Source organism: Contarinia nasturtii, unplaced genomic scaffold (assembly GCF_009176525.2).
Source record: "Contarinia nasturtii isolate CC-2019 unplaced genomic scaffold, AAFC_CNas_1.1 Cnas_scaffold_630, whole genome shotgun sequence".
Lineage (NCBI taxonomy): Eukaryota > Metazoa > Arthropoda > Insecta > Diptera > Cecidomyiidae > Contarinia > Contarinia nasturtii.
This window is the reverse complement of record NW_022197981.1, coordinates 3,053,950-3,079,854: the sequence shown is the minus strand read 5'-3', so window position 1 is coordinate 3,079,854 and position 25,905 is coordinate 3,053,950. Positions and strand designations below refer to the sequence as shown.

The window sequence follows — 25,905 nt, the reverse complement described above, 5'->3', positions numbered from 1 at the left end:
TGATTATGCATTGAAGTTTTATCGTACAAACATCGCGTCTGATTCCAAGAAAGTCTTCGATATTATATATAGATGTTTGATTCTATGTAACTTGATATTGGAGGATAAAAATTAATTAGAAATATACACGGTGTTCGAAATGTGAGAAAAGTACGATTTCACTCTCGTGCACCTGTTGATTTCCATTTATAGTATAACAAATACGAGATAAAATAGAAAACAATTCAGGGCCAATGACAAGATAAGAAGAAAACGGTATAGTCAGTTTTTTTTCGTCTTTTGCTGCAAATTCTATTTTTAATCGGTTATGAAAAAACAAAAATTATCTGATTATATAAAATTGATGCATTATTATATATTTTAAAAGTTACAAATAGAATACATTCATCAAAATGGACGGCGCATATTCTTGACAATGTAATCGTTAGAAGGAATCGTATAGATAGAATTGTTGTTGTTGCTTTTGTTGGAACTTAAGATTTAATAGTTTGCTCTATAGAAGGTAGTTTATTGTTTAATGTTTAAATTGCTTTCTCAGCTTTTACTTTCCGCCTCGTCATCATCATCGTCAATCAATCTTAAGATCATACATTATCAAATCATTATAATAGTAAATGAGGGGGTGCGTACAATGCAAATTTGTTGCAAATTCAAAAAGAAACGAATATGCATTATTAATTCAGAGTCTAAAAATACATTTTAAATATAATTTACTCTTACATAATTAAGATTAAAGCATCAATTCTCAATAGAAGTGATCAATTGGAATGGATTTTGTTGTTGCTGTTTTTTTTTTCATTTTTTCTCGTTTTTATTTTTTTGGGTGCGGGTTCATTTGCAAAACTAATTCAACATTGTTTTTCGTTTTAAATCAAATTCAAATCGAAAAAAGAAAATCAGTTGCCATGAAAGTTAATCGATATAAATGTACTTTTAGTTTTAAATTGTGTATGCAATTCTAAATTGTGAAGAGAAGAACTGTCGGACTGCTTGCTTATTTCATTTTGACGCTACACATTATTGATCAGGCAAAAGAAAAGAAATATGAGCTCAATATAAAGTTTGACTTTCAAACAATGAGCAGAGATTTATCTTGTAGAACTCGTGCATCGAACAAAATGTAAAAACTATTCTAGTTTAGTACAATGCGTACCGAATGATGTAATATGAGAGTTCAGCTTTATTATGTTTTGAACCGTTCTGTTGTTGACATTTTGACAAGAAGATGGAAGATAATTTTCAGAGAAAATTACAGTATGTACACGGTTTTCTTTTTATTTGACGAGAGAGAAAAAAAGAAGAAAAAAATAATAATGTGCAAGTTTGATGTACGCCCACAATTTCATTTTGTTTATGCGTTGTGTGTCAAATCATGTTCAGTTTTTCGTTTTGTTTTGTCTGCTATCATGTTTCTCTTAATTTTGGAGAAAAGAAATTGTTGAAATTGTTCAAGGTCGATATTAATTCATTGCACTGTTTCGATGACATCAGTCTGAGGTATCGAATGAAACTCACAATTTAGATATGCACACGTTCAAGTTTTGGCGTTTCCTGCAGAAGATAAAATGTTATATGTGCTCAATATTGAAGGGACGAATTGGTTAGAAGAAATAATCAGCGCAATTCAATCAGGAATCATTTTGCGATACATTCATCAATTTAGTTGATAAATATACCGAAAAACAATGGCCGAATTCAGTCTCTGGACTATCGCTGAACATCGCCATAAAATATTATTCAACATCACAGAATCTAAAAAAAACATGAGCTTTTTTAAATGTAAAATTCCATTGAAATAAGAAAGATTATTAAGTACTTCATTTTTTTTGGGGTGGGGGTCGATCGGTTCATGAAAATGTTGAAAACAGCTATAACAAAAATATATGCTATTTGTATTGTTCATTAGTTATGTCATGATGTGGATGCGTGATATTTAATTAAGCCGAAAAAAAGGAAATTTCAATGATTCTCTATAAACTAATTAGTTTTTTTTTTGTTTTGAATGTTTGTGCGTTTTCATGTTTTTTCTGATTCTTGCTACTTTTACACTAAATTCTACTATAACTAATACTGAAAACTTTTCTCTTTTCCAAAATATTACTTGAGATTACAAATTATGTTTTTTTGCCAACTATAATAAAAAAATTTCTTGTTTTTTTTTAAATTTTTTTTTGTTCCAAAATGTTGTCGCTGCAATTTGTCTGCTTGTATCGTTTTATGGTTGATCAATCGAAATGCTATTCATCGATCTGAAAACACAATGATCGTGCGTTAAACTCTGTAAAAAGGTTAGAATTAACAATTAAAATAATTTTGATAGTTCGATCACACGTGAAGTATGGCGTCGTTGCAAAGTGAATCTTTGCATTGACTCAATAATTCGTGTGTGTGATTGTTCAAGAGTTTTCAAACATTTAATTTGATTTTTAAATTGAAAACCAAAAAAAAAAAAAACTTACCTGGAACGTTCAAACATTGATGGATCGGTGTAAATGGGTTCACTTGGATCATCAAATTCAGTGGCTGTATTTTCGTTTTTGATTATGCGCGCCAAATTTCTATCAATGGAAAAACAAATGAAAGTCAAGTTCAAAACCGCAATCAAAAAATAAATTCAAGTTTATGGCAACGGATATTTCTTATTTGAGAAAAAATAAAATCGAATTTTGAATTGTGTCATCAAATCATTTGGTCACCGGGAACACTAACCCAGTAGCAAAAGTTTTTTGGAGTGTTCCATTTATGAGTGATAAACTTGGTCGAATGCCGCTCAAATGACCGCCACTTGATGAACCGATTCCAAGTGATGCCGCATGCCGTGTGGATGCATTAAATTGATGACTGGATACATTCATATTTTGATGCAGTGCCGATGGTACAAATGAATGAACCGGCGACGATGTATCAAACGATCGATTCTTTAGCATTGTTTTCCAGTAACGACGATATGCCAATCCAGCCGCCAATGTTATACTGAACAAGAGTAACATTAACAAAACAATGGCCACAACCAAACCATGATATTCAGATGGTGAAATGCATAGCGTTTCAGATGGTGCAACCAATTTTCTTGGTACTGATTCATTTTCAATTTCTTCGCGTGATTCAAACACTTCAATCATTTCGCGCACTTGTTCCGGAAAATCAATGGAATCATCGTCATCATTGTCATCAGTTGCATTTCGTTTTGGTGCACTTATCAATGTTCCATTGATTCGTATCGTTTCAGACACTTCATTGTCATCGATTGTATCATTGAGTGAACGTTTTCGACGACCGAAAGACGGTTCATTTCGACCGGCTGGACTTTGACAGTAGGCCGGTTGACATCCTTCGCGGCATGTACGCACAGTTGCCTCAAACACAAGGAAATTTGATTCGGGTATTTTAAATGCATTGAAACGTGCTTCAAGCTGATCACCACTTCGCAATTTATCCAATTCAGGGAAAACAAATGGATCGACTGGACATCTATTCAGGAAATACATTAAATAAAGTGAACAATTGAAAAGTTGAGAAAATAACAAAAAAAAAACGAAGACAAAAAAAAAACTTTTGGAAATGCAAATGATTGAATAATGTGTGCGAAAACAAAGCGAATATATTCTTACCCATAACGATCAATCAATTGAATACTTCGTCCTGAGTATGGATCTCTTGCTACGACGTTCGTTGCAAAGATGTCGGTCAATTGATTATAACCGTCTTGTGCTTCAATGCGAAGTGTTAGCGGATCACCGACAGCAATTGTTGTGGTTGGTCGATTCTGATAGAGGATCATAAGCCGTACTTTTGAGCTGAGTGTATTTTCGGCCGGCAAATATTCGATTGGAATTGGGCTTCCCGATCTGTCAATATTGTTAAAACTTCTTAAAAAGGATGCGTATTCATTCATTATCCTTTAAAACAAAGATCATAGACGCACTGAAATCTGTTGCCCCAATGCAGATGGTAACAGAATTGTGTCGTATCTCAACATCATTTCGATTGGCGATAGCTCATGGCAACGGTGTGTTTAACACACATAGTATGTCATCTGCCACAAAATATCGCACCGGGGTAAACGATCGAAATGATTCATTTTATCGTCTTTTATTTTTAAAGGATAATTTAAAATGATGGATAAGCCGGTCGCTGTTAGTAATTTCTACGGAATTAGTTGAATTGAAAGTGCCATTTTAATATTAGTTTTGTTATGAGATTGTTCGCTATCTTTCTACAGACTAACAAGCGATACGATTTGTTCCGTCTTCATGCGGATTTTGTATTTGTCATATAAAAAAAATCGTAAAAAGTAAAAGAGATGAAGTAATGTTGGCAAAAGATCACGATTTGTTTTTTTTTTTGGGTTGTAAATTGTTGTTGTTGTTGTTTGGTAAATGGTATTAATGACCCTTATTTATCTGAGGTATTATGTATGATTTGCTGACATATCACCGATTTATTTGTTTTGAATGTTGGTTTGGTTTGGTTTGGTGGTGGTGGTGATGGTGGGGTGGTTGTTGTGCTATTCGCAACGAATGAGTTAAACAAAACTATATATCTGTTTCGTTTGGTTTCGATTCAATGAAATTGAAAAAAAAAGTCAAATTGCTTTGAATTTTGGTTAAAAATCGAGATTGAATGAAAAAGAGTATCTTGATTTCTTTTCGTTTTGTTTAATTATTTGTAAGCTGAAGGTTAAATGCGCCAATCGATGAACAATCACGTTAATGACAACAATAAAATGGGAAAAATGGAAAATCATTTACCTTTTGCAAATAAAAATTGCGATTGTTCGAAAATGCGTGGCATTTATTTTTGGGATGCGCGCGAATTTGGAATCGGGGTCAAAAATAGCATTGACAAAAGAGACAATATGTGTATAAGATCGTATACGATTCGTGTGTGCGTGGTATTGTTTGCGGTTTTTTTCTTCTTTTGGCTGCTTGCTTGTTCGTTTTGTTTGTTTACGCTTTTATTTTTATTTCGAGATTGAATTTCGCGTGAACTTTATCTCAAAAAGAGTTGGGTGCATTAAAAATAAATATTGTAAACGATTTTTTTCGGAATTTGAGCTTTTCTTAGAATTTTTTTTTTCATTCAATATTAGGAAGCTTTTCATTTTTCTATCGTTTTTTTTCTTTTTGATATTTCGCATATTCGTATTAGATGGCCAAAATTATTTGCTTATGGACAAAAGATTGATTGGTAATTATTGTTTTTATTTTATGAATATGGAAAATTGGTTTGACGATGCATTCGCTTGGCTAGCAGGTTGAGTGAATCGGGTCAATCGTAGCAAATTCATACAAAATATGCATTCGCCGCATAGGTTTTCGATTGCTGTTTATAAAATAAAGAACAAATAAGTGAGAAAACAAATCGAAACGAGAGAACATGTGATGAAAGAATGTATAATGATACGACAAAACGAAAAATAAAAATACGAAACATTCCATCGTGTGATTATTGACAATTTCTCTTTCTGTCTTCAAACGAAATGAAAAATGAATGCTTTAACAATAAATGCGCTGAATTATCTCAATGTCGACCATAAATTTATTATCAGTAGCGCAAACGTTTGTTCGTGCTTTAAATTTAAAATTATAAAGAATGAAATGTCCACGACTCCATTACGCGATATGTGAATAAGCATATTCTCAGCACTTAGCACAATGATATTGAATCAACGCCGACGACGACTGCATGGTATATTGAAAATTAAAAGAGAAGAGAAAAAGAAACAACAATTCTGCATTTCAAATCAAACGGAAATGACAAGAACGATAGCCACGAATTTTCTTTTGTATTCAAATTGTTGATTGCAAAAACGTGGTCGAAATGAGCAAGTTTTAGTTTATTTTCGGTGCTCGTTTCGTTATCAACTTTTGCCACAGACCATAAACAAAATATTATTATCTGTGCTCTGTATCTGTATGTAAGTGTCTATTCGACAATTTTATAAACTACAATGAACACGATACGAAGAGAAATGCTGAAAGTGGGATAGCGTGTACATTAAGATAGATATTTAAGCATGATGTACAACAACTTCAAATGAAGAGACAGACAGACAGAAGCAGAGAGCAAGAGAGAAAAAAAACAACGTCAACAATACTGAAAAGAAATCTATATGTATAAAATAAATAAATAAACATTGATATCTACGAATTAAGCGAAAAGCGAAAAGAACACTAACAGAGAGATAAGAAAAGAGAAATAAAATGCTATAAACTAGGTCAGTTACAAATCCATGAATGACAAAAAATTAAATTGGCGGCAATGACAGCGACGGCGGCATCGGTTGTGGCGGTGGCGTCAGCAAACACAACCAGCATATTGTCGTCGCGCGCGCATTGCCTTCACGCTACACAACACAGTACAATAAATTTTATTTTTATTTTTTTCTTGCACAAACTGAACACATCTATTTACTCAAAATGACAACAAACAAAACTAACAATAATCAACTCTATTACGATCACTCTATATTCTATTCAACTTTCAACTTCAATAAAATTATTATCAATTCCAAACGAATCGGGGTGAAATTGTAATCATATTCATCCTTTAAGCTCTTTCTCTTTCTCTCCATCTCTCTCTGTGTATGATTGTCTATATAGATTCTACTCAAACATAAACTAGTTCATTCAATGGCGACCATCAATTTTGTTGTTGTTCATCATCGTCATAGTCTCTTGGTTGGTGCGAGAGACAATAGACGAGAGAACAGTTTATCGGTTAAATAAAAATTGTTGCAACACACACACAATGACCATGCACATGAATTTCTTACCCAGCCCCAATGTATCCAGATGTAACGACTGCCTCGCCCGGACCACGGAATATGCAAGTCAAGTTGAAACGCTTATCACGACCAGTTTGTACATTATCGGAGAATTGCACAACCACAATGTTCGTCATTGTGTCACCGTACTGCAAATAATAAAAATAACAATAATCACATCAAAATAGCAGTGACAATACGTACATATGTGCGTTTTATTGCATCTTTCACGTTTCGTACATAAGTGAAATACATACATTGTCTGTACATACATACTTGGTATATGATCTAGTTTAATATTGCCTTACCCTTTGTGTGCCACATTCCGGATAACCTTGAGTGCCGCTGATTCGAAGAACATTCACAGTACCTCCACTTCCACGGAAGAAACACCTAGAAATATGCAAACGCATAAAATATAGTTTTCTATCTCTATCTCCTTCTCTCTCTATGTCTCTCCCTCACTTCTTTTCTAAATAAGCTATCTTACCGATCATAAAATCCGTATGTATAAATTCGCCCATAAAATCCTTCCGGTGTTCTCAGCGTGAATTCCATACCATCTTCATTGCAAGTTTGTGAAACTGCGTGTAAATATTGTGAAATTTTTTTTATAAAAAAGCAAGCAAACAAGCAACAAAGACGATGCAATAATTTAACATTGAACGCGCGTCATTCATTGCAAAATGAATGTAAAAAGAATAAAAAAACGATACAAAAACAAAAAAAACGAACGTCATTCATCAATTACTCACCATCTAAGCATTCACTGTCGGAACCACTTCTAGCATTACTGCGTTCATAATAGTCAAAGCTACTCGTATCGAAATTGGTTGGATTGTGCATATCTAATTCCCTTGTATCTCGGTCGCTTAGTTCACAATTGGTTACTTCGCGTTCACGTTCACGGCCAGCATTGTTCGATGCAGCTGCATCATTTTCATATAACAACGATGTATCGCGATAGTTAAAGCTACGGCATACAAAATCTTTAGCTTCGATGCATTCACGTTGACAATGCAATAGCGATGGTGCTGGTATTATGCGTCGAATGTATTGACGTCGTATACGTTGCCTTGATCCAATCTGTTTGAATGTATCGGCATCTTCACAACGTGATGCCGGTCGTGGTGGTCCATAACCACCGAAACCATCACCAAATTGGCTATTCACCGAATTATCATAGCCCATACCAACACTTGGACGATATGGAATTTCATATGGTGGAAATGCGGCTCCAGGTCTTGCACGTTCATAGTAATACTGTGTTACGAATGACAAAGACAATGAAAATTATGCAATCGACATCGATTTATGCGAGAAAATATTTTAAAGTCAGAACTTACAGGATCTCGTTGATTAAATCGATTATAACCTCGATCATACATCGGCGGTGGCCCATATCGGTCATAGCCTATATAAATATTGAAACATTGATATTTGAAAATGCGGTCGAAATTTAAGATCGACAACCCAAATGAAACAACAACAACAAAAGAAAAATGTATTATATATGTTGTTCAGAAAGAAAAGATTGATGAAATCATGAAATCATTGCAATGTGCTCATTCATATGTTTGTGCTGGTTTTCTCTCCATGCCCAAAAGTATTACATTGTTTTGCGCAAATATAATTCGGTGCCGAATTTCACACACAATACGTGTCTACGAATGCAAATTACATATATACAAAGTCAATCACATGCCCACAGACTAACACAGACGTACACAGTTAGAGTCACAATATAGGGCACAATAAAGACTTCATAATGATATTGAGAAATCGCGTTCCGTCTGCCATAAATGCCGTCGCATTGCTCATAGTTTCATCGTTCATTTGTTTCGATTATTTTATTTTATTTTTCGGGGGGTCTCTCTCTTTCTCTTTCTCTCTCTCTAACTCTCACTCTTCGTCTCTCCATCGCATACACATATTCGTTTTTATCTACGTTACCCGCCTCACTTTTTTTCCGCTGTGTATGTGTTTATGTGAAAGATCTTATTCATGCTCCGAACGAAACGAGTGAATAGACGTTCTGTGAGTGTGCGATATTAATTCAGTTTTCTTGTATTTATGTCAATGACTTTCGAACGAAATTGTATCAACATAACTTGTAAGTCAAGAGCATTTACGGTTCGATTTTACTTTGCAAACGAAATGAAGTGAGCAGAGAAAGGGAGAGAAAGAGAGCTGTGTGAAAGAGAAAAGAGTAGAAAACAAGCAGTAGCAATAATAATAATAACAGCAACGGCTACAGCGGCATCAACAAAAGCAATACTAATCATGACAAGGTTGTAAGCCATACTAAATACACGAAGCGCGTCGGGCAAATATATTGCACTCAAAATGTATGTACTTCAAAGAATTTTTTTTTCTTTTTTTTTTATCAGCAATACACAACCATAAAACGTGGCTGTGAATTGCCGCGAATAAGTGAGCGCGCGTCACTCACGTTCGTTTATTCGCAAAGCTATGCTTGAATATCGTCAATTGGTGATGACTTAAACGTGCACATGCAATCGCAATCGATACTAATTGCATAAATTATCCATTGAGAAATTAATTTAAATTGAAATTAAAATGTAAATAAAAAGCGATTGCTCGCTCTCACATACATACACACACACACGCATATACATAGAAATGTGTATGCGGGCTTACAAAGCTTTTGGATGTTAATGACATCTTGTCTCTTTTGCTCCTTCATTTCATTTTATTTCGTCGCATTCACGTGAGTTGAATCACTGAATCTGAATATACATTTATGCGCATCAGTCAAGACCATGGCAAAAGCGCGTTTAACATTTTCAAGACGAAACAAAAGACTTTGTCGTCGCACACACAGACACATATTCATAAATGAATACATTTTGGAGAGTAACTAAAAATAGAAAATCACAGATCAAGATAAATTGCTGGGCCACGTGTTTGAAAAGCCAAAATTCGCAAACATGTTCTTACTCTCTCTATCTGCCCATATCGGGTATTGTATTTGACTATCAATTCATATATGGATACATACTGAAAAGGCCAACGTATTCAGATACAGCGACAATTAACAACTATCAGGTTGAGAACCTGAAACAGAAACGCCAAACAGAAGAACAACCAAAAGAATAAAAGCAACACACAAAACTAAATAACAAGCAATAATCCGCAACCAAATAGAAAATTCACCTGCTGTTAATTAACATCAGCGCACGCTGACGAATCTTTCCGCCATAGTAACCAATTTATTTGCTCAAATATACATATAACAAAACGATCAATGTTCGTCACATTCACGTACAAACACATACTGAATAAATATAACACACCAGTACCACCAGCAGCAGCAGCAGCACTAACAACAAGTGAATAAACAAAAGCGAAAAGAACAGAAAACTTGAACAAAATGTGAGAAAAAAGAGAAAAGAAGCACAAAAAACACAATTCATGTTTTTATGAACGAAAAGACATCAGCAGACAAAAGAAATCGAAATGTTGGCTTCAAGTCACTTTTTTTTCTCCTCTCTCTCTCGCTCTCTAACTCATACTTTTGAAAAGAGCGAGAGGAAAGACATTTAAAAACGAGATATAAAACGGAAAATACGAGTATTAATAGAACAGAAACCAATAAATAAGGAAAAAAGAATGAAGGGAAAAAAATAACACGATTGAAGAATGTATGGAATAACCATCATTACGTGAACATTTCACACATTTCGATGGATTGCTGATTTAACAACTTGTCTTTTTCATCGCCATTGTGTCACATGTGAAAAAATAGAGATCGAAATTGAGCCACACGAGCTGGTTCAATATTCCCGATATTATTGTCGTCGTTGTCATTGTTTTTATTTCGTCTCAGAGCAGCAATGGCAGCAGCACCACATCATTTTCAAATGGATTGCGTTAATTGCTTTGTGTCGGTTTTTCATTGGCATTTCCAGCGTTGAACCGATGGAAAACATACGGAACAAAAACTATACATATATACAAAACAAACACTAACAAGTCCAAGACAAGTACGACATTATTATAAGTGCTGTGTTGTTGTGGTTTCTTTTTCTTTCAATAACCAGAGAAAATAGTTTGCTCAAACTCGCGTGCCGAACACTTTCAATCTCGAATGTTCAGCACGCATACGAGAGCGAACGAGAGAAGATGAAAGAGGTATGCAGAAAAAAACCGTCCTATTGGCTATGATGGATGGAACTGGCTAACACCGGCTAACGTAAATAGCGAAAGCGACTATATGCTTTATGAAGCGTATTCATTGCCTGATGGCGCATAACACTTTTATTTCCATTGACTTCGCTCTCTCTCTCTCTCTCTCTCTCTCTCTCTGTTCATTTTGTACTTGCCAAAGATGATTTTCTGCCCATTTCATATTTTACATTCGCCATCATTGCTGCTTCTACATGTATACCTTGAAATGATTTTGTTGCTTATGGTCGAGAGTTGAGTGTAAGTGGCAGCCATACTGACGAAGAAAGAGAATTGGTGAAGAGTTTGAGAAACAAACACAGGTTCTCTATTTGGCTTAACATGACTTTATTTTGTTGTGAAGATTTGTGCCTGTCACATTTTCTTTCACTATCGCCGCGAACAATGTTATGCCAGTGCCATAGTAAATAAATAAATATAATCGGCACACAAAAAGTGTGAAAGAAATAGGCTTGCGTTTCAGCGACAACGATTGCGACGAACGACCATTAAATGTGAAGAAATGAAGGTGGAAAAAACCCCATCATTTCTACTTCATCTTTTTCTTCGAATGTCCGCAAACATTGGACGGGTAAGAGAGAAATTCAGTCGCACACAATCAATGTTTTATATATGATTTTAAGTTATTGAAAGTCAATGACATTTTTGTCATAGTCACAAAGTAGTAAACCACTCGAATGCTTTAAGCTCAATAATTAAAAAAAATTCACAAAATTTGCCAAGAGAATTGCGAATTTTATGTTCATCAAACTATTGTGTGTGTGTGTGTGTGTATGCAAAAAAGGAAAAAAGCTCTCTCGGTAACTAAAAGTAAAAGAACTCAAACCACCATTTACTGATATTGTTGTTGTCTTCTGCTGTTTTTAGTTTGTTGTTGTCAGCGACGTGATTAACCATTTCATCGCTCTCGAGAAATAAAAAGACACACCAAAGCCAAATCAAACGCGAATGTATTGACGAGTAAAGGTAGAATGTACAAGAAAGCCGCGCGCGTTGAAAGAAACATCAAAGAAGAAGAAGAAGAAGAAGAAAGAAGAAAAAAACTATCCGAGACCATCCGACAACGTCGATGTAAGACAGAGAAAGAGTGAGCAATACACAAGCCGTTCAGTTTCGACTGTTCAGAGAGTCGCGATATAGGTTGTTCGGTGCACACACAATGAGACACTGTTTAGTTCTCATATTGAGTTCAGTGTGTTGAGTATATCTCGTTCATTTCTCGGTTGTTATTAAAATCGTAAAATGCGCATTGAAACGCAGACGGATTCACGATACAACGCTAATATATCATGATACATACATATTTTTTAATTTGTGCATATGACGATATGATTTTTAAGTGTGTATAAATTGCCGCTTGTATTACCATTCTTTTTTCCGAACTTTGTTTTGATAAATTTACTTTTGTTTTGATAAGTTTTTCGTTTCGAAAATTTGCATTTCATTTGGACCGAAGAAGAAATAAAAACAAACGGCAAAGGGACATTAGCAACAACGGCTGTTACATTTCTTTCAAACTAAAGACAGTTTGCGGGTCTCGCATTGAAAAAAAAGTGCTCATTTCTGTTGATGAGTGATTTGCAGTTGCTTTCAAATAAGATTATTTTGTTTTTCCAAATAAAAAAATAGAAATATTTAATTTTTTTTCGGGCATAATTTCGATGTGTTAGTGTTTTCTTTGCCTCCGGCTTTTTCACGTGTGAAAGGTGTTTGCAAAATAAACAGGAACGAAAGCTGGGAGGGAGAGTGAGAAAGGAAAAGAAAGAAGAAAAAAAACACATTGGTGCAATTAATCAAAAGTCAAACGATCGGATTTTGTTTGCGGTCGGAAATTTTCGCACATATTTTCTGTTCACATAATAACTAATTGAGGATAAGAATAAGACATAGAAAGAATCGTCGTACGGCAGAAAGCTAACTGATTAAATCATTTTGCAAGCGGAGCGATAAGGACAGAGAGTGTAATTCAACATTGTATTTTTTTGCTATTGCTGCTGCTGCTGCTGCTGCTGCTGCTGCTGTGAATGCAAATAAGTTTGAATGCAGCGCAACAACGACACTTATTGGATTACAATTAAAGCGTGATGATGAGACACGGCATATGTGTGTGTGCATGATTCTCTCGAATAATGGTGAGTATTGGATTTCACACAATATATAAAATATATGAGTGCATGTTTAAATTCAAGCAAAAAAAAGAGACAACAAGAATAAATGTAAGAGAAGCTATAGACTAGAAAATACTGAATGAAGGCGATCGAATCGAAGTCTTCGCTTGTTGTTGTTGTCGTAGTTGAATTTTAAAAATAAATGCGGCCCGTACTAAACTAGAAGCATTTTGAATTCTTTTGGTGTTAACGTACGGTACAGTCTATATAATTTGATGTATTTACAATGTTATATATGCATTGAATGCGATATGCGTATTTGTTCGGTGCGATGTTTATGCATTTAAAACATTTTCCATCTGGTTTGTATATGTGCCTTTTCTCTCGCCGTCATTGCCGTCACACTCTTCTCTCATGCGCTCGCTCTCTTTCGATGTACTTTCGTGTTACATATTATTATTGTTGTGATTGCTGTCATAGTTGTTGCCATTGCTTATTTTTCGCTTCTGGCGCGTTTGTCTGGTTTATTGGCGTAGAGCAGGATTTCTACATTTAATATACATCTATATCTATACACATATAATTTTGGCTGTATTCTATAATGCTGTTCTTCTTTCCATTTAGATATATATATTATTTGCATAATATATCTTATATATATATACTGTGTGTGCATATTCTCGAAGAAAATGGACTGTCTTTTATTTGAAACATCCAACAAAAGTCGTGCATGCGAGAGATCGGGTGCTCGGATTCGCTCTGTGCAGTCTTGATTCGCTCTCCGTCGATATTCTCCATATATTATCTATTCTATAGAATATGTATATCCATTTGGCGGTGCACAAACGCTGTGTGAATGTGACGGTTTGTGTTTGTGTGTGTGTATGACAGTATGTGCATTTTGTGTATGGGGCCAAGAACGAATGAACGAACGAAGACAACACACATCGCACACTCGCTCCCCGTATTGTTGGTACATGTTGTTTCGTATTATATGTCGATAGGTTATTATTATCTTATGTACGAACGCGACTAGAGTTCGTTGTGTTTCAATTTCGCTGTTTCAGATTTTCTTATATTCATTTGTACATAGATATATTTGTTGTTTCCCTTTCAGTCACCGACTTTAAACCATGCGACCGCCACATTACATACAGTTCAGTACTGCCTTTTTGCTTATTTACTCACTTCGTCTCTCGTCTCAGCTCTCTCTCTCTCTCATTTTTTGTTTCTTTCTTGCGACGTTCTCTCGATCGATCACATTGCATATTTACATCATATACGGGTGTTTATATGAATATATAAACAATCTCATTCTATATACTTTGCAATGTACTGTGAACGAGCAATGAACATATATAAAACCATATCTTTAGTTTTTATTTTTATTCTGAATTCTTTTTTTTTATTTTTCGCTGCGGCTGCCAATGTTGTAGCTGCTTCACTCTTCTCACTTCTGTTTGTTGTCCATTTTGATTCACGTTTATATTCGGCCGAATAAGAAAATTCGAGCATATACACAATTTCAACTCGCACACACACACACAAGCACACACAGACATTGTGTAAGAGAAAAAGACCGCACGAGATTTGGCGAGCGAGAAAGAGTGCTCCGAAGCGACGGAGTCATTCGATATGACCTTGAGAATACCTGAACACCACAGAATGAATTTTATTACTTTCAGTGGTGGTGGTGTTACTGCCATCGCCGCCGCCGCCGTTGTATTTGTCGTATTCATTGTTGATGGCGAAGCTGATGTTTCGCATTCATTGTATATATGTTATTCGCTCAGAATTTTTTTCCTCTTCATTTGCTTAATCTTTCATTCTCGACTTTGTGTTTTTGTTCGGCTATCGTTGATTTTTGTGCATTTGACAGTCAAACAAGACATTCACCGCCCTTTGAGAGCAAGAGAGAGAAGAAATGAGCTAGCGAATATTTATTTATTTTGTTTATTTTGCGTTGCTTTTCCCTTCTTTTACTTCTTTTTTTTTTTTGTATAGTATATGTGTGTATCCCATCGTTTCTTCGGTTCATTTAATTTTGGAGTGTTTTGTCTGTCGCTGTGAGTCTGTCTTCAAATTCTCAACTCTCCTCGCCCGCTCTTTCTCGATGTTTGTTTTGTGTGCGTATGAGATTTTTTTTTGCACACTTTTATTTTATTTTACTATATGAGCATTTGCGTGTGTGTCGTTGTAAATATTCTTTGACGTTCTCGACATTCAATGTTCTATTTATATAAATACGTGAATCTTTTTTTTAAATATCTACTCATTTTATGGGATTGGATTGTTTGATGTGTGTGTGTGTGTTTGTGTGTGCAAATGTGCACAATAGTATATACCATCTACATTAATATATTTCATATTTTCATATTACTTGAAAAGACTCTCGATGTTTTGTTTATTTCTAGTGTTCCTTTTTTATCTCCCAGATAGTTAATGTAACATTTTTTTGTTTGTGTGTGTGTGTGCACAAAACTGAGCATTTATGTGACTATGTACGAAATGTGCGTTCCAATAAGAATGACAGGGAGAATTGAACGGACATGGGGAGGGAGAACAATTAACCGAAGTCATATAGCTTTGTAATAGAACACTTACATTCTTAAGATTTCTAAATAATATCGCAAACACGTAATTCTAGTAGCAAAGTGTGCTCATTCGTTCGCACTTTCAGCATAGCATACACACTCTCGAGACTCGATAAATAACAAAAAAAAATAAATAAATAAATGACAACAGAAACAGCAGCAACTATAACATCCAAAACACCAAGCATACACTAATGTCAATAGACTGGCATTGTGTTTAAATCCAATTCGCGGAAATACATGAGTGTATATGCCCGCATTATATTCAATGCTCTTGTTACTTTTCGACGCAAACACTTACTATAGCTCAACTAATGGGAATCATTTTTATAGATTCTTTTATATTTCATACAAAAATACAAGAAAAAAATAAAAATAAAACAAAAATATGTTGTACAAACACAAAAATGACAAACAACTTGAGTACAATGTGTGTGTGTGTGTAGAAATGTGAGAATGAAAAAGGTACACAAACAATATGAGTATAGTGAAGAAAATAAGTAAATGGAAAATTTGTGGCGCAAGGGAAGAATGAATCAAACCAACAACAACAACAAAAAAAAAACACACACAAAATAAGAAATTACCTGAGCCTCCTGCTCCTGATCCACCTCCTCCTCCATATCGATTGCCGTACTTGAGAATGAAAATCGGACTACGGTCGTTACCCACCGGGAAGCGGTTATCAGATGTTGGATACCGTGTGCCAGTTACAGTTGTTGGATAATATCGGCCATCGGTTTCGGTTGGGTAACGATCGGGTCTTGATTCTGGATACCGATTTTCCGGATAATATCGACCGCCCATATCACTGCCGCCACCACCACCAATGCCATTGTCCATTGGTGGATACCTAGATGGTGGATATCTTGGCGGAATGCGACGCGTTGGTGGAAACATTCCACCGTAACGATCATCGGGACGATATCGATCATCCGGTCGGTATCTCCCACCACCTCCACCAATGCTATTATATCGATCGTCTGGTCGATACCGATCATCGTATGGATATCGATCTTTGATTTGTTTTGTTTTTCAGTGTTTGTCAAAGCGTTTGATTTTTGTTCAATTTTATTTTGCGTGAAAATTATAAATTAGTAAATGATGTTTCAATTTCGCATTTGAGTATAGAACATTTCTCTGTTTCTTCTTTCGTTCTTTGTAACTTCTTTTTTTATTTTATTAAAAAAAAACATGTATTTTCTACGTATTGCGTTTTTGTTTGATTTTCAAATCAGATAGATTAAACAGAGAAATGTGCTTCTCATTAGTTATTATTACAATCGTTTTAATTCAAAGCAAAAATGGTTTTTCAACATGACAAAAAAGCAAAAAAAAAGAAATAATTCAAGCACGTTTTATATGTGCTCTTCTCAATACATGAACACATGTTTTGATTGAGAGTCGAGATAAAATGTGCCACTCTGTTAATGTGTTCATTGTGACTTTGAACTCGAAATCCAGAGCGCTTCACTTGAAATTCTTTTCTAATCAATGAAATTGCTTCTTTTACAAAATAAACTCACCATATGGTCGGTAACCGCCGCCGCCAGCACCTCCGCCGCCCATCATGCCTCCACTTCCACCGCCATATCCATCACCTCCACTGCCACTACCACCGCCGCCGCCGTATCCCATATAGTCAGGATATCGTTCGTCTGTTGTTGTTTTTATGTGAAAAATAAATATTTCGCATTTAGTGTTTATACCAAAATCAAAATAAAAAATGCTGCAATATAAAAAGGCACACACTAACCATATCCACTGGTGTCTGGTCGATAACCATTCATCGGATAGCGTTCGGGTGTCATCGGATAACGATTCGGTCCGCCATAACGATCATCATCTGGATATTTGCTTGGGAACCGATTACGATCTCTATCTCTGTCACGGTCTCGATCACGATCGCCTTTAAATCATATTTTATTTATAAATCATTCAATAATCATGTAATAATAATTCAGTTCGATTGCGCTTATTTGTCATTTAAATTGAACTTTTATTTAACGTGAATGGAATTGCGGAATTGCTCTTGAAATCCGAGGCACTAATTAAAGAGCGCGCATTTTTATTGTTGCTGTTTGTCAAGTAGTGAGCCGAGAAAATAAAAAAATGCTGGCAAATTGCTGAATTGCAATAATAATTAGTAAATTACCATAATAAGGCGGTTGTTGCCAATCGGGTCTGTTCATGTTTGGCCGATCACGATCGTCTCCATCTCCACCTACTGCAAGTGTCGAGAATGGGACGATAAAATTGATGACGTGATAAATTAAGCGAATGTGTGATTTTTAATTTATTATGTGTATATTTATGGAATGGGAATAAAGAATGAAACTACTTTCAAACTGAACGAAACAATTTTACAACGAAATGAATGAGAAAAAAATGTGTACAATATTTGTACGGTGATACATACGCATTAAATTTTCATAATAATCATAGTCGGCATCATAAATAATGCGCATTCCATCCTTTTGATTGTAACGGCTTAATCGACACGTTCTAAATCGATCTGAGTAAACGGCCGATCGGCATTGGAAACTGGTTTGACGTAAGCATTCGTCTAAACATTCGCTCAACGAACGTCCAGTAATTTCCGAATGAAATTCACCACCCAAACGTGAATTGCGATATCGTTGAAATGCTGTATCAGGTCGTCTGCCACCAGAAAATAAATGCGATGTACCTGAGTTGTCTGGATATTCTTGACCGCGTTCTAATTTATCATCATGCCGATGATGAATCGGCACATGCGATATTTAAAAATAGAAAATTGTTTAAAATAGAAGAGAGAGAGAGAAAGAAAAAAAAGAACGTTCAATTTGAACCCGATTTAGAATGATTAGTCAAAATTGGAATGAAAATAGAAACCGAATTTCGATAATGTGTTTTGCACAAAAGCAAACATCAACAAAACTCGATTAAAATTAGAACATATTGAACTCAATATGACTTACGGTTATCCAAACAAACGAGATCGTAAAAATGATGTGTCGGACTTGAGCTCACACTTATGTCATCCTTTTGCGATATCGAATCTTCTTCAGATAGTATACACTGTTTTGTTTGATCATCAAACTCAACCGAACGACAAAAATACCTAAACAAATATGCACAAAGCACAAACAAAAACATAGACACAGACAATTAAAATGCATTTATTATTAAAAAACTGAAATATCAGATGAGTCATATCGTTAATAAGTGTTATCGCAATGTCATTTCTCAATGATATCATCGCATCTATTTCATTCTTACTTATTTATAATTTACTCACTTTTCAGCTCGAACGCACATCGTTTGGCACTCTTCTAGCGTCATATTATTGAATATATCCACTTCGAATGGACCGCCGAGTCTTTTGTTTTCCTCTTTTACAAATACCGCCAAACCATCACATCGTCGTTCGGCTACAATATAACATGTTATATTCATTAATTAATAAATTCGAATTATTGCGTTTTATATAAGCATCAGTATTTCTTTTTCAATTAAAGACATTTTCTTTAATCGAAATTCATCGAATCGATCACAATTCAAATAAAACAAAAAAAATACCAAAACTTCATTACCATTTAAGCAAGTGTTTTCCAGATAATCTGAATTGGGATCGTCTTCCATGAGTTCGGGATGTGTACGACGTGTAAACCGACTGAGTGAACAACTGCGCAAGTTTGAATCGTAATTTGCTGAACGGCACACAAACGAAAATTCATTCAAACATTTGTCTTCACAATCGGATCGATTTGCGGCCGTTATCTAAACATAACAAAAAATGTGAAATTTTATCGAAACAGATCGATTTGTTTGATGTGCATTTAATGAGCCAACATACTTCTTTAATATCCGATACGGGCAGTTTAAGTTTTTTGCGTGGATGTCTTTCGAATACATATCTTCGACTAGGACACTCACGTTCAGGTCGGCTTGCTGAAAATAAAAAGTCACTTAGTCATTTTTATCCCATAAGGTAATAAAAAAAAATTAATATGTTTAGCGGATGGAAAAAACGGGATGCGGTCCAAACTTACAGGCCAAGCAAATTTCTGTAAAATGAACACTGTTCGGCACCAACATTAATATGCCAATGCCCTCTGGAGCTGGCTGTTCGCGTGTTAGATAACATGTTGATTCCTCATATTCCGGACTACCGCTGTACGATGCAATTCGGCTGCCCGGTTGAAAATCAAAACTTGTACATGCACGAACCAAATTATTGGATGCAGTACGATCCCGTAAGCATAAGTCTTGACATTTTTCCAGCACTCGAAATGGTGGCAATGTCTCACGAACCATATCATCATCGAAACCTTGTAACTGCTGATTTGGCAAACGTTCATATAGCACTCTACCTTGTCCATTATTACATGTTGTTTGACCTAAATACCAATTGACATAGCAATAAATGAAGTTCATATAAAATTGGGGAAGAGAATGATACATATGATATGGTATGCAACGTAACAACAGCAGCATCCACCAACAACAGCAACAACAACCACCACTACCATACAATAGACACCACACATGAAAGTGTTTTATCATGAGATGGAAACTTTCAGAAGGACACTCCATGATAAATATGGTGTTTCTGTTGTTGTTGCAGCTATTGTTGGAGAAGACAAAGATGACTTAAGCACCGGATGCACATATGTATGCCATTTCATGCAAAAATTTTAGTGCATGCATTAAAATGAAAGAAAGTGCGGAAGTGGAAAAAGTAAAATGATAAAACTATGACTCACCGAACACAGATGCAATCCTTATTAGAATAACTAAGAACAAAACTTCCGATATGCTCGGCAAAAGTTTCTGTTTTTTACGCATTTTGTTTTTGTTGCTAATTTTGTAGTTTCGTATATAGTTTGAATATTGAGTGTGTGACTAAAAATGTTTCGATAGTAGTTCATATGCACATGGTTTTGTTGGCAGGAGAAGCACCTATAGAAATTAAAAAAAAAAACATATTTCCGATTCCAAGCAAGTAGATAGACGTGAATCGAAAATGATGAAAAAAAGAAGAAAAATAAAACGAACATCAAATCAGTTGAAATGCAATGTTGTGGAAAGGTTGAATAACAATCATAAAATGAACAAGATTAACATACAGTGCAATAAAAAAAATAATAATGTAGGTTAAGCTATCAAACAATTTTCAGGCGTGCTCGCGATATTTTTTTTCGTTACCCATGAAAATTATTGCATAATTTTCTAAATTCTTGATCCAAAATCATTTTTAACGAAATATACCGTGTATGTGTGCCTGTGCACAGATTATATTATATGTGGTATTTTTTTCGTTTGTTTTTCGTCACATGTTCGTTATGTTATCAAATTGACATGAACGAAACCAAAAAATAAATTAACTAACTAAACTGTGTGAAGCCAATAAAATATTTTGTTCGCATGCACTTGGAATTCAGAGTGAACTCACATTCGTTTTGCCAAACATAAATTGAATACACAAAAAATGCCAAAAAAATGCTACTATTTTAAATTTTGTCATGCATATCAATTCGATTGAGTGTTGCGATGAGCGGATTCATGAAAAAAAAGAGCCAACCAATAAACATGCATAGAAAAAAACGCAATAACCAGCATAAAATTAAACTATACACGCAGAGAAAGAGAAAAAAAAGAAAATTTCAACATTGTGAAATTTAAATCATCGAAAATATTGGGGTCACTGTGAAACAATTATCATGAGTCAACATCATCATCGTTCATCGTCGTCGTCATTATTTCAGTTATGAATCAATTTCACCATAGGACACATACACATACAATGTAGTAAACGATATATGGCATCAAGTGCGAATTTTTTTTGTTGCTAAATTTACGTGACGGGTCGAACACTTGTTCACCATTCCAAACAATTAAATGAGAATGTGTATGGTACACCCCTTCAACTTTCTTTGAATTTTAGCACGTGTCACCCAAAAAAGAACTCAACAATAGCAACAAGCGGCAAGAAAAAGGAGAACGCGTGAGAATTGAATAATTGGATATTTTCGATTCGTTTGTAAATATTGTTTAAAGGGAAAAACTCCCTGAAAAAAAAAGAAAAGAACTCTTTGTTCTTTGCAACATTTTATGGATGCATTTACGTGGGTACACTACACGCGGCGTGCTCAATTCGCATAACTGTACTTGTGCGTGCCTAAAAATTGCTCAACAGATTCGGTTCACAGGCACCTTTGAACACATAATGAGCGTAAAAAATTTCAATTTCTTTTTTTTTCGCATTTAGTTCGATCGGAATATGAATTCTGATTTAGAATATTGTTCTGTTTGAAATTAAATTATTTAAAGACCTATTGTGAGTGTGTGTGTGTAGGAGAGAGAGAGAGTGAAAAACATATATGCATAGAATGAAAGAAAGAAAGATGAAAACAATACAATTTAAAAAATATATACATGTACAGCGTAGTGAATCGAATTGCGGGCGAGAAAAAATAATAATAATAATAATAAAAGAACGAACGCTGAGATAAAATAGCGAAATAAATATCTAAAAAGTTCAGAATGCGTGACAAAATCAGCAAATCCAATCGGCGGAAGTGAGTTCCGGTCTTTTGTCGTTGTCGCAATGAGTTATTTATCCACCTGAAAAAGATTTTTATGCGAGAGATGAGCGTATACATGAGACAGATAGAATATGAGCGTATGAATACGATCGCGCAATATTTGCCCGCCAGCTAGAATATACATTCACACACGGAAAACCATCGATCTTATTCATTCTCTCTCTCTCTCTCGCTCTCACTGCGTTGTGCGAACACGTTCATGTAATGGCTATTACACCACGAACGAGTCAAATGGTCATTCGCATTTCGCTTTTGATTTCATCGTCACCATTGTATTACATCGTGTCACTTTGGCGTGCTATTCACAATATTGCTTGTTGCTTTAAAAAAAAGAGCAAATAAATGGTGTACAAAATAAAAGTGGCATTTTTTTCGGAAAATAAAAACAACAACGAGAAACGAGAGACGCGAGAAAAACGCATCAACCACACTAATATTACAGACACGCACATGAGAGAAAGATGAATTACACACCATGAGAATTTATGTGTAGGCGTCTGTCGCTTCAGAATGTGCTTAATACATTTGTTTCTCGTATTTTTGTTTTAATAAACCTGTACACACAAGAATGCTAAAATAAAATATGGTGCGTTGTGCCAAAACAAAACGGAATGACTAATTAAAATAAAATCATCACGATTGGGCAAACAAAATATGCGAGTGCATGAATAGATCAGCATCAGCGCGCACTGCTCTCGAGCATTAGACATTTGATCCGTAGACAAAATCATTGACCATTTGAAAAGAAACGATATTCAGGAGCGCAAATGAAAACAAAAACTAACGGAGCGATTGAATGCAATGATTGTTTAGCGATCGCAAAAAAAAAAAACATTTCTTTGTTTCAATAATATTTTTTTATTGTTGATTTTTTTTGCGGTGGTTCTTTTCACGGTTGATAAATTTGTTGCTCATTTTCGGCTTGTGTGTACATCGGTGTTCATTCCACTCAGTTCCCTGAAGGTGTCAAACCACAAGGGGCGGAGCACTCGACATGGAATTATTTCTGCATACCAACACGTTCAAACACCGTCATGTCAATGATGCTTATTTTTCATCGTGCGCTTATGTGCGTTCACAGGATTCAGTTTATTTTCATTAGTCATTCCTTAAAGTCAATGACCATTTCGGTCGAATTTTTTTTATTTATTGTCATTTATTTATGTGTATTATTGGTGTAAGTCACTTGGCGTTTAATTCGTTAACTATGTGACAAGATGACAGGAGGCACAGAGTTGAGAGGCAGAGAGATTGAAAGAGGAATGAATACCGAAATGCGATTGTATTTTATTTCTCAGTACACTTGAAATAGGATTCCACACGAAATTCAACTGAACAACCGTTCGATTTGCTTCAATGGCAACAACGGTTCATTTATCCTGAAAATTTGAGTTCAATTGCCACGAGCATATGATTCCAGTATTGGTTGTGTGGGCATATGCAAAGCTTTTTTATCAACAAAAAAAATATATATATTCTGCCTTTGAATCATATTGACAAAAGTTATGATCGATATTCATTTAAATGGGATTGAAATTATAATATACTGTTAACTACACGTATTCTATTATAATTGTGTCTACAAATAAATCATTCATGTTCTTGGATATTTTGTTGTTGGTATTTTTGTGAACTCCTTAATGCCGAAGGTCATTGAATTATTTCTTTATTAGATGGTCCTAATCGTTTCGATTTTTATTTTTCATACGTTGTTCAATCTGGATACCAATTTTCCATATAAGGTTTTGACATAGCAATTATGGGTTTTGTCTTGTGGTATTTTGGTTGAGTATACATTACAAACGTACCTATTACATACATACTCTATTCATATTGATTTGAATTCGTTGGAAAATTGAATTTGGTTTTATATATAGATTGACACATTTTTTTTTCAAACTGAAATTAGTGAGTAGCATTCATTCGAGCAGAAAAAGGAGAGTGAGATATAGAAAAAAATGTAATTCATTTTCGATCCTTCGACATTGATTCTTTATTGGCTCGAAGAAGAAGAAGAAATAAAATCGAAAAGAAAATGTCATCAACATGTAAACTTTTACGTAAATATACGCTTTTCGTGGAATTTTTTTTTATCCTTTTTGTGGTTCTGAAAGTGATTTCATGCATTTTTCATTGGCTTCACAAAACTTGGAGCAAAAAAAAAAACGATAAAAATAGAGTATGAACTCTCTTACCTAATTTATTAAGTGTATATAAGTCCAGTAAATAACCGTTATCCTTTGGAAAGGAAAAATAATCCTTTTTTCGATTCAATTCAAATTCGGTTAATCTGCTCGAAAGATATATATCCTCCGCCAAAAACCAACAGGAAAAAACTTCGCACACCTGTTGAAATGCAAGTCTTGACGAACAATTTAGGGGAAAAAAGTCACTGAAAATATATTCTCTTCTTATATCAAAGTCACTTTACACTTTTCCAGCACTGTATTTGCACTTGATTACGAATAAAAAAAACTATATAATTCAATTTATTAAATCACATTGCATTCAATTGTGATTAATAAGTTCTGGCAGTATTTCGTTCGATTTAAAGTAATGCAAGCAAAAAATCAGTTTCATGTAATGTATCATGTGCGGTGTCCGGTGCGAGGAACAATTTTTAATATCGACCGCTCGCGACCAAATCTCCTCAATAACTGATTATTTTAAAAAATCTGTTAAAAAATATAGTTTTTTTTTCTGTGTTATGTGCTGATCGTTAGTCGCATTTATTTGTCGGTCGGCCAGTTTTGGAATAGATATAGACAATGCAAAAGAGAAGCGAATGATCACCATATTACACATACGATGTTAAAATACGTATGTAATCTATTGTTTGTGAGGCCGATGTTGATGATGAAGCAAAATGCGATGACGATACAGATATATCGGTACATGACAATATACGTACATTGGCTATCTATATGAAGTAGAGAGAGAGAGAAAAAAATTGTTTATTTCACAAAAAAAGCACACATAAAATTGAAAAAAAAAGAAAGAAAAAAACAAAACATCATATCCACTCGCTAAGCAGGCATAATCAAACAGTAACTGTGCTTCCGAATGCAAAAAGAGAGGAACAACAAAAATAACACACACAAAAGGGCAAATGTAATAAACGTTAAAATACAACAGAACAGAAGCAAAAAAAAATAGAATAATAATTAAGCCCAGTGTAACGTGCGCACCTCTCATAGTTCGAGCGCCAGAACAGTTTTACCGTGAACTATTCTACATCTCTCTCCCTCTCTCTCTATTTCTCGCATTGTAACGATGCAAAGAACTTTCGATTAAATTTATCATCGCAAAAAGGCTGTAATTAACGAGAGAGGCTGATGCTCTTTTTTCACTCAATCACTGCTCATTCAACCCATGTGCTCAAATGATACAACGGTATCTACCGAATTCAATAATGGCATCTTGTTTCTAAGGACAATTTTGTTATTGAACTTTTTTCTCAGTGAATTTTTTTTTATATGCAAGTTGAATAAGAACGTGGATTGACGGCGATATCATTTCTCAATTTTTTTTTTTTTATTATAAATGTCACTTATTTGAAAAAGTCAATAGAATTTGTTTGAATTTGAATGTTGTGGGTGTCCAAATTATAATATGCATGCTACGAATATATTTTA

The 25,905-nt window shown here is 34.8% G+C and overlaps 2 protein-coding genes across 5 annotated transcripts in view; one reads left to right on the top strand and one right to left on the bottom strand.

The window, feature by feature from the left end:
• Positions 1-325: 325 nt before the first annotated feature.
• On the bottom strand, positions 326-24,899 carry LOC116340144. Of its 4 annotated transcripts, none has more exons than XM_031766419.1 (21): positions 24,466-24,899; positions 20,429-20,624; positions 19,715-20,062; positions 19,519-19,613; positions 19,256-19,442; positions 18,961-19,093; positions 18,641-18,783; positions 18,100-18,399; positions 17,836-17,907; positions 17,437-17,589; positions 17,207-17,338; positions 16,268-16,696; positions 8,116-8,183; positions 7,525-8,032; positions 7,260-7,353; positions 7,078-7,162; positions 6,779-6,918; positions 3,612-3,869; positions 2,710-3,471; positions 2,460-2,558; positions 326-2,278 (listed from the first exon to the last, which is right to left on the bottom strand). In XM_031766419.1, exons 2-21 carry the CDS (start codon positions 20,508-20,510, stop codon positions 2,272-2,274), a joined length of 4,095 nt encoding a protein of 1,364 aa, XP_031622279.1. In that variant the 5' UTR covers positions 20,511-20,624; positions 24,466-24,899; the 3' UTR covers positions 326-2,271. The 4 variants fall into 4 exon arrangements, with proteins under 4 accessions (XP_031622279.1, XP_031622276.1, XP_031622278.1 ...); XM_031766416.1 differs by having other exon boundaries at positions 326-2,249; XM_031766418.1 differs by having other exon boundaries at positions 326-2,249; positions 3,612-3,848; positions 24,466-24,898.
• The window catches only part of LOC116340145 (ecdysone receptor), a 58,374-nt gene continuing 44,643 nt past the window's right edge, over positions 12,175-25,905 (top strand). Inside the window, exon 1 of the mRNA XM_031766422.1 lies at positions 12,175-13,110. The gene's annotated coding sequence lies outside the window, so the exon portion shown is untranslated. The remainder of the gene's footprint in view (positions 13,111-25,905) is intronic.

Coding starts and splice junctions, on each gene's coding strand:
- LOC116340144 (XM_031766416.1), bottom strand. CDS start 20,510: ATGCGTAAAAAACAGAAACTTTTGCCGAGCATATCGGAAGTTTTGTTC. Junction 16,697..17,206: donor CGGCGGTTACCGACCATATG/GTGAGTTTATTT, acceptor AACAAATCAAAG/ATCGATATCCATACGATGAT. Junction 3,870..6,778: donor TCTGGATACATTGGGGCTGG/GTAAGAAATTCA, acceptor ATCCTTTTTAAG/AAGTTTTAACAATATTGACA.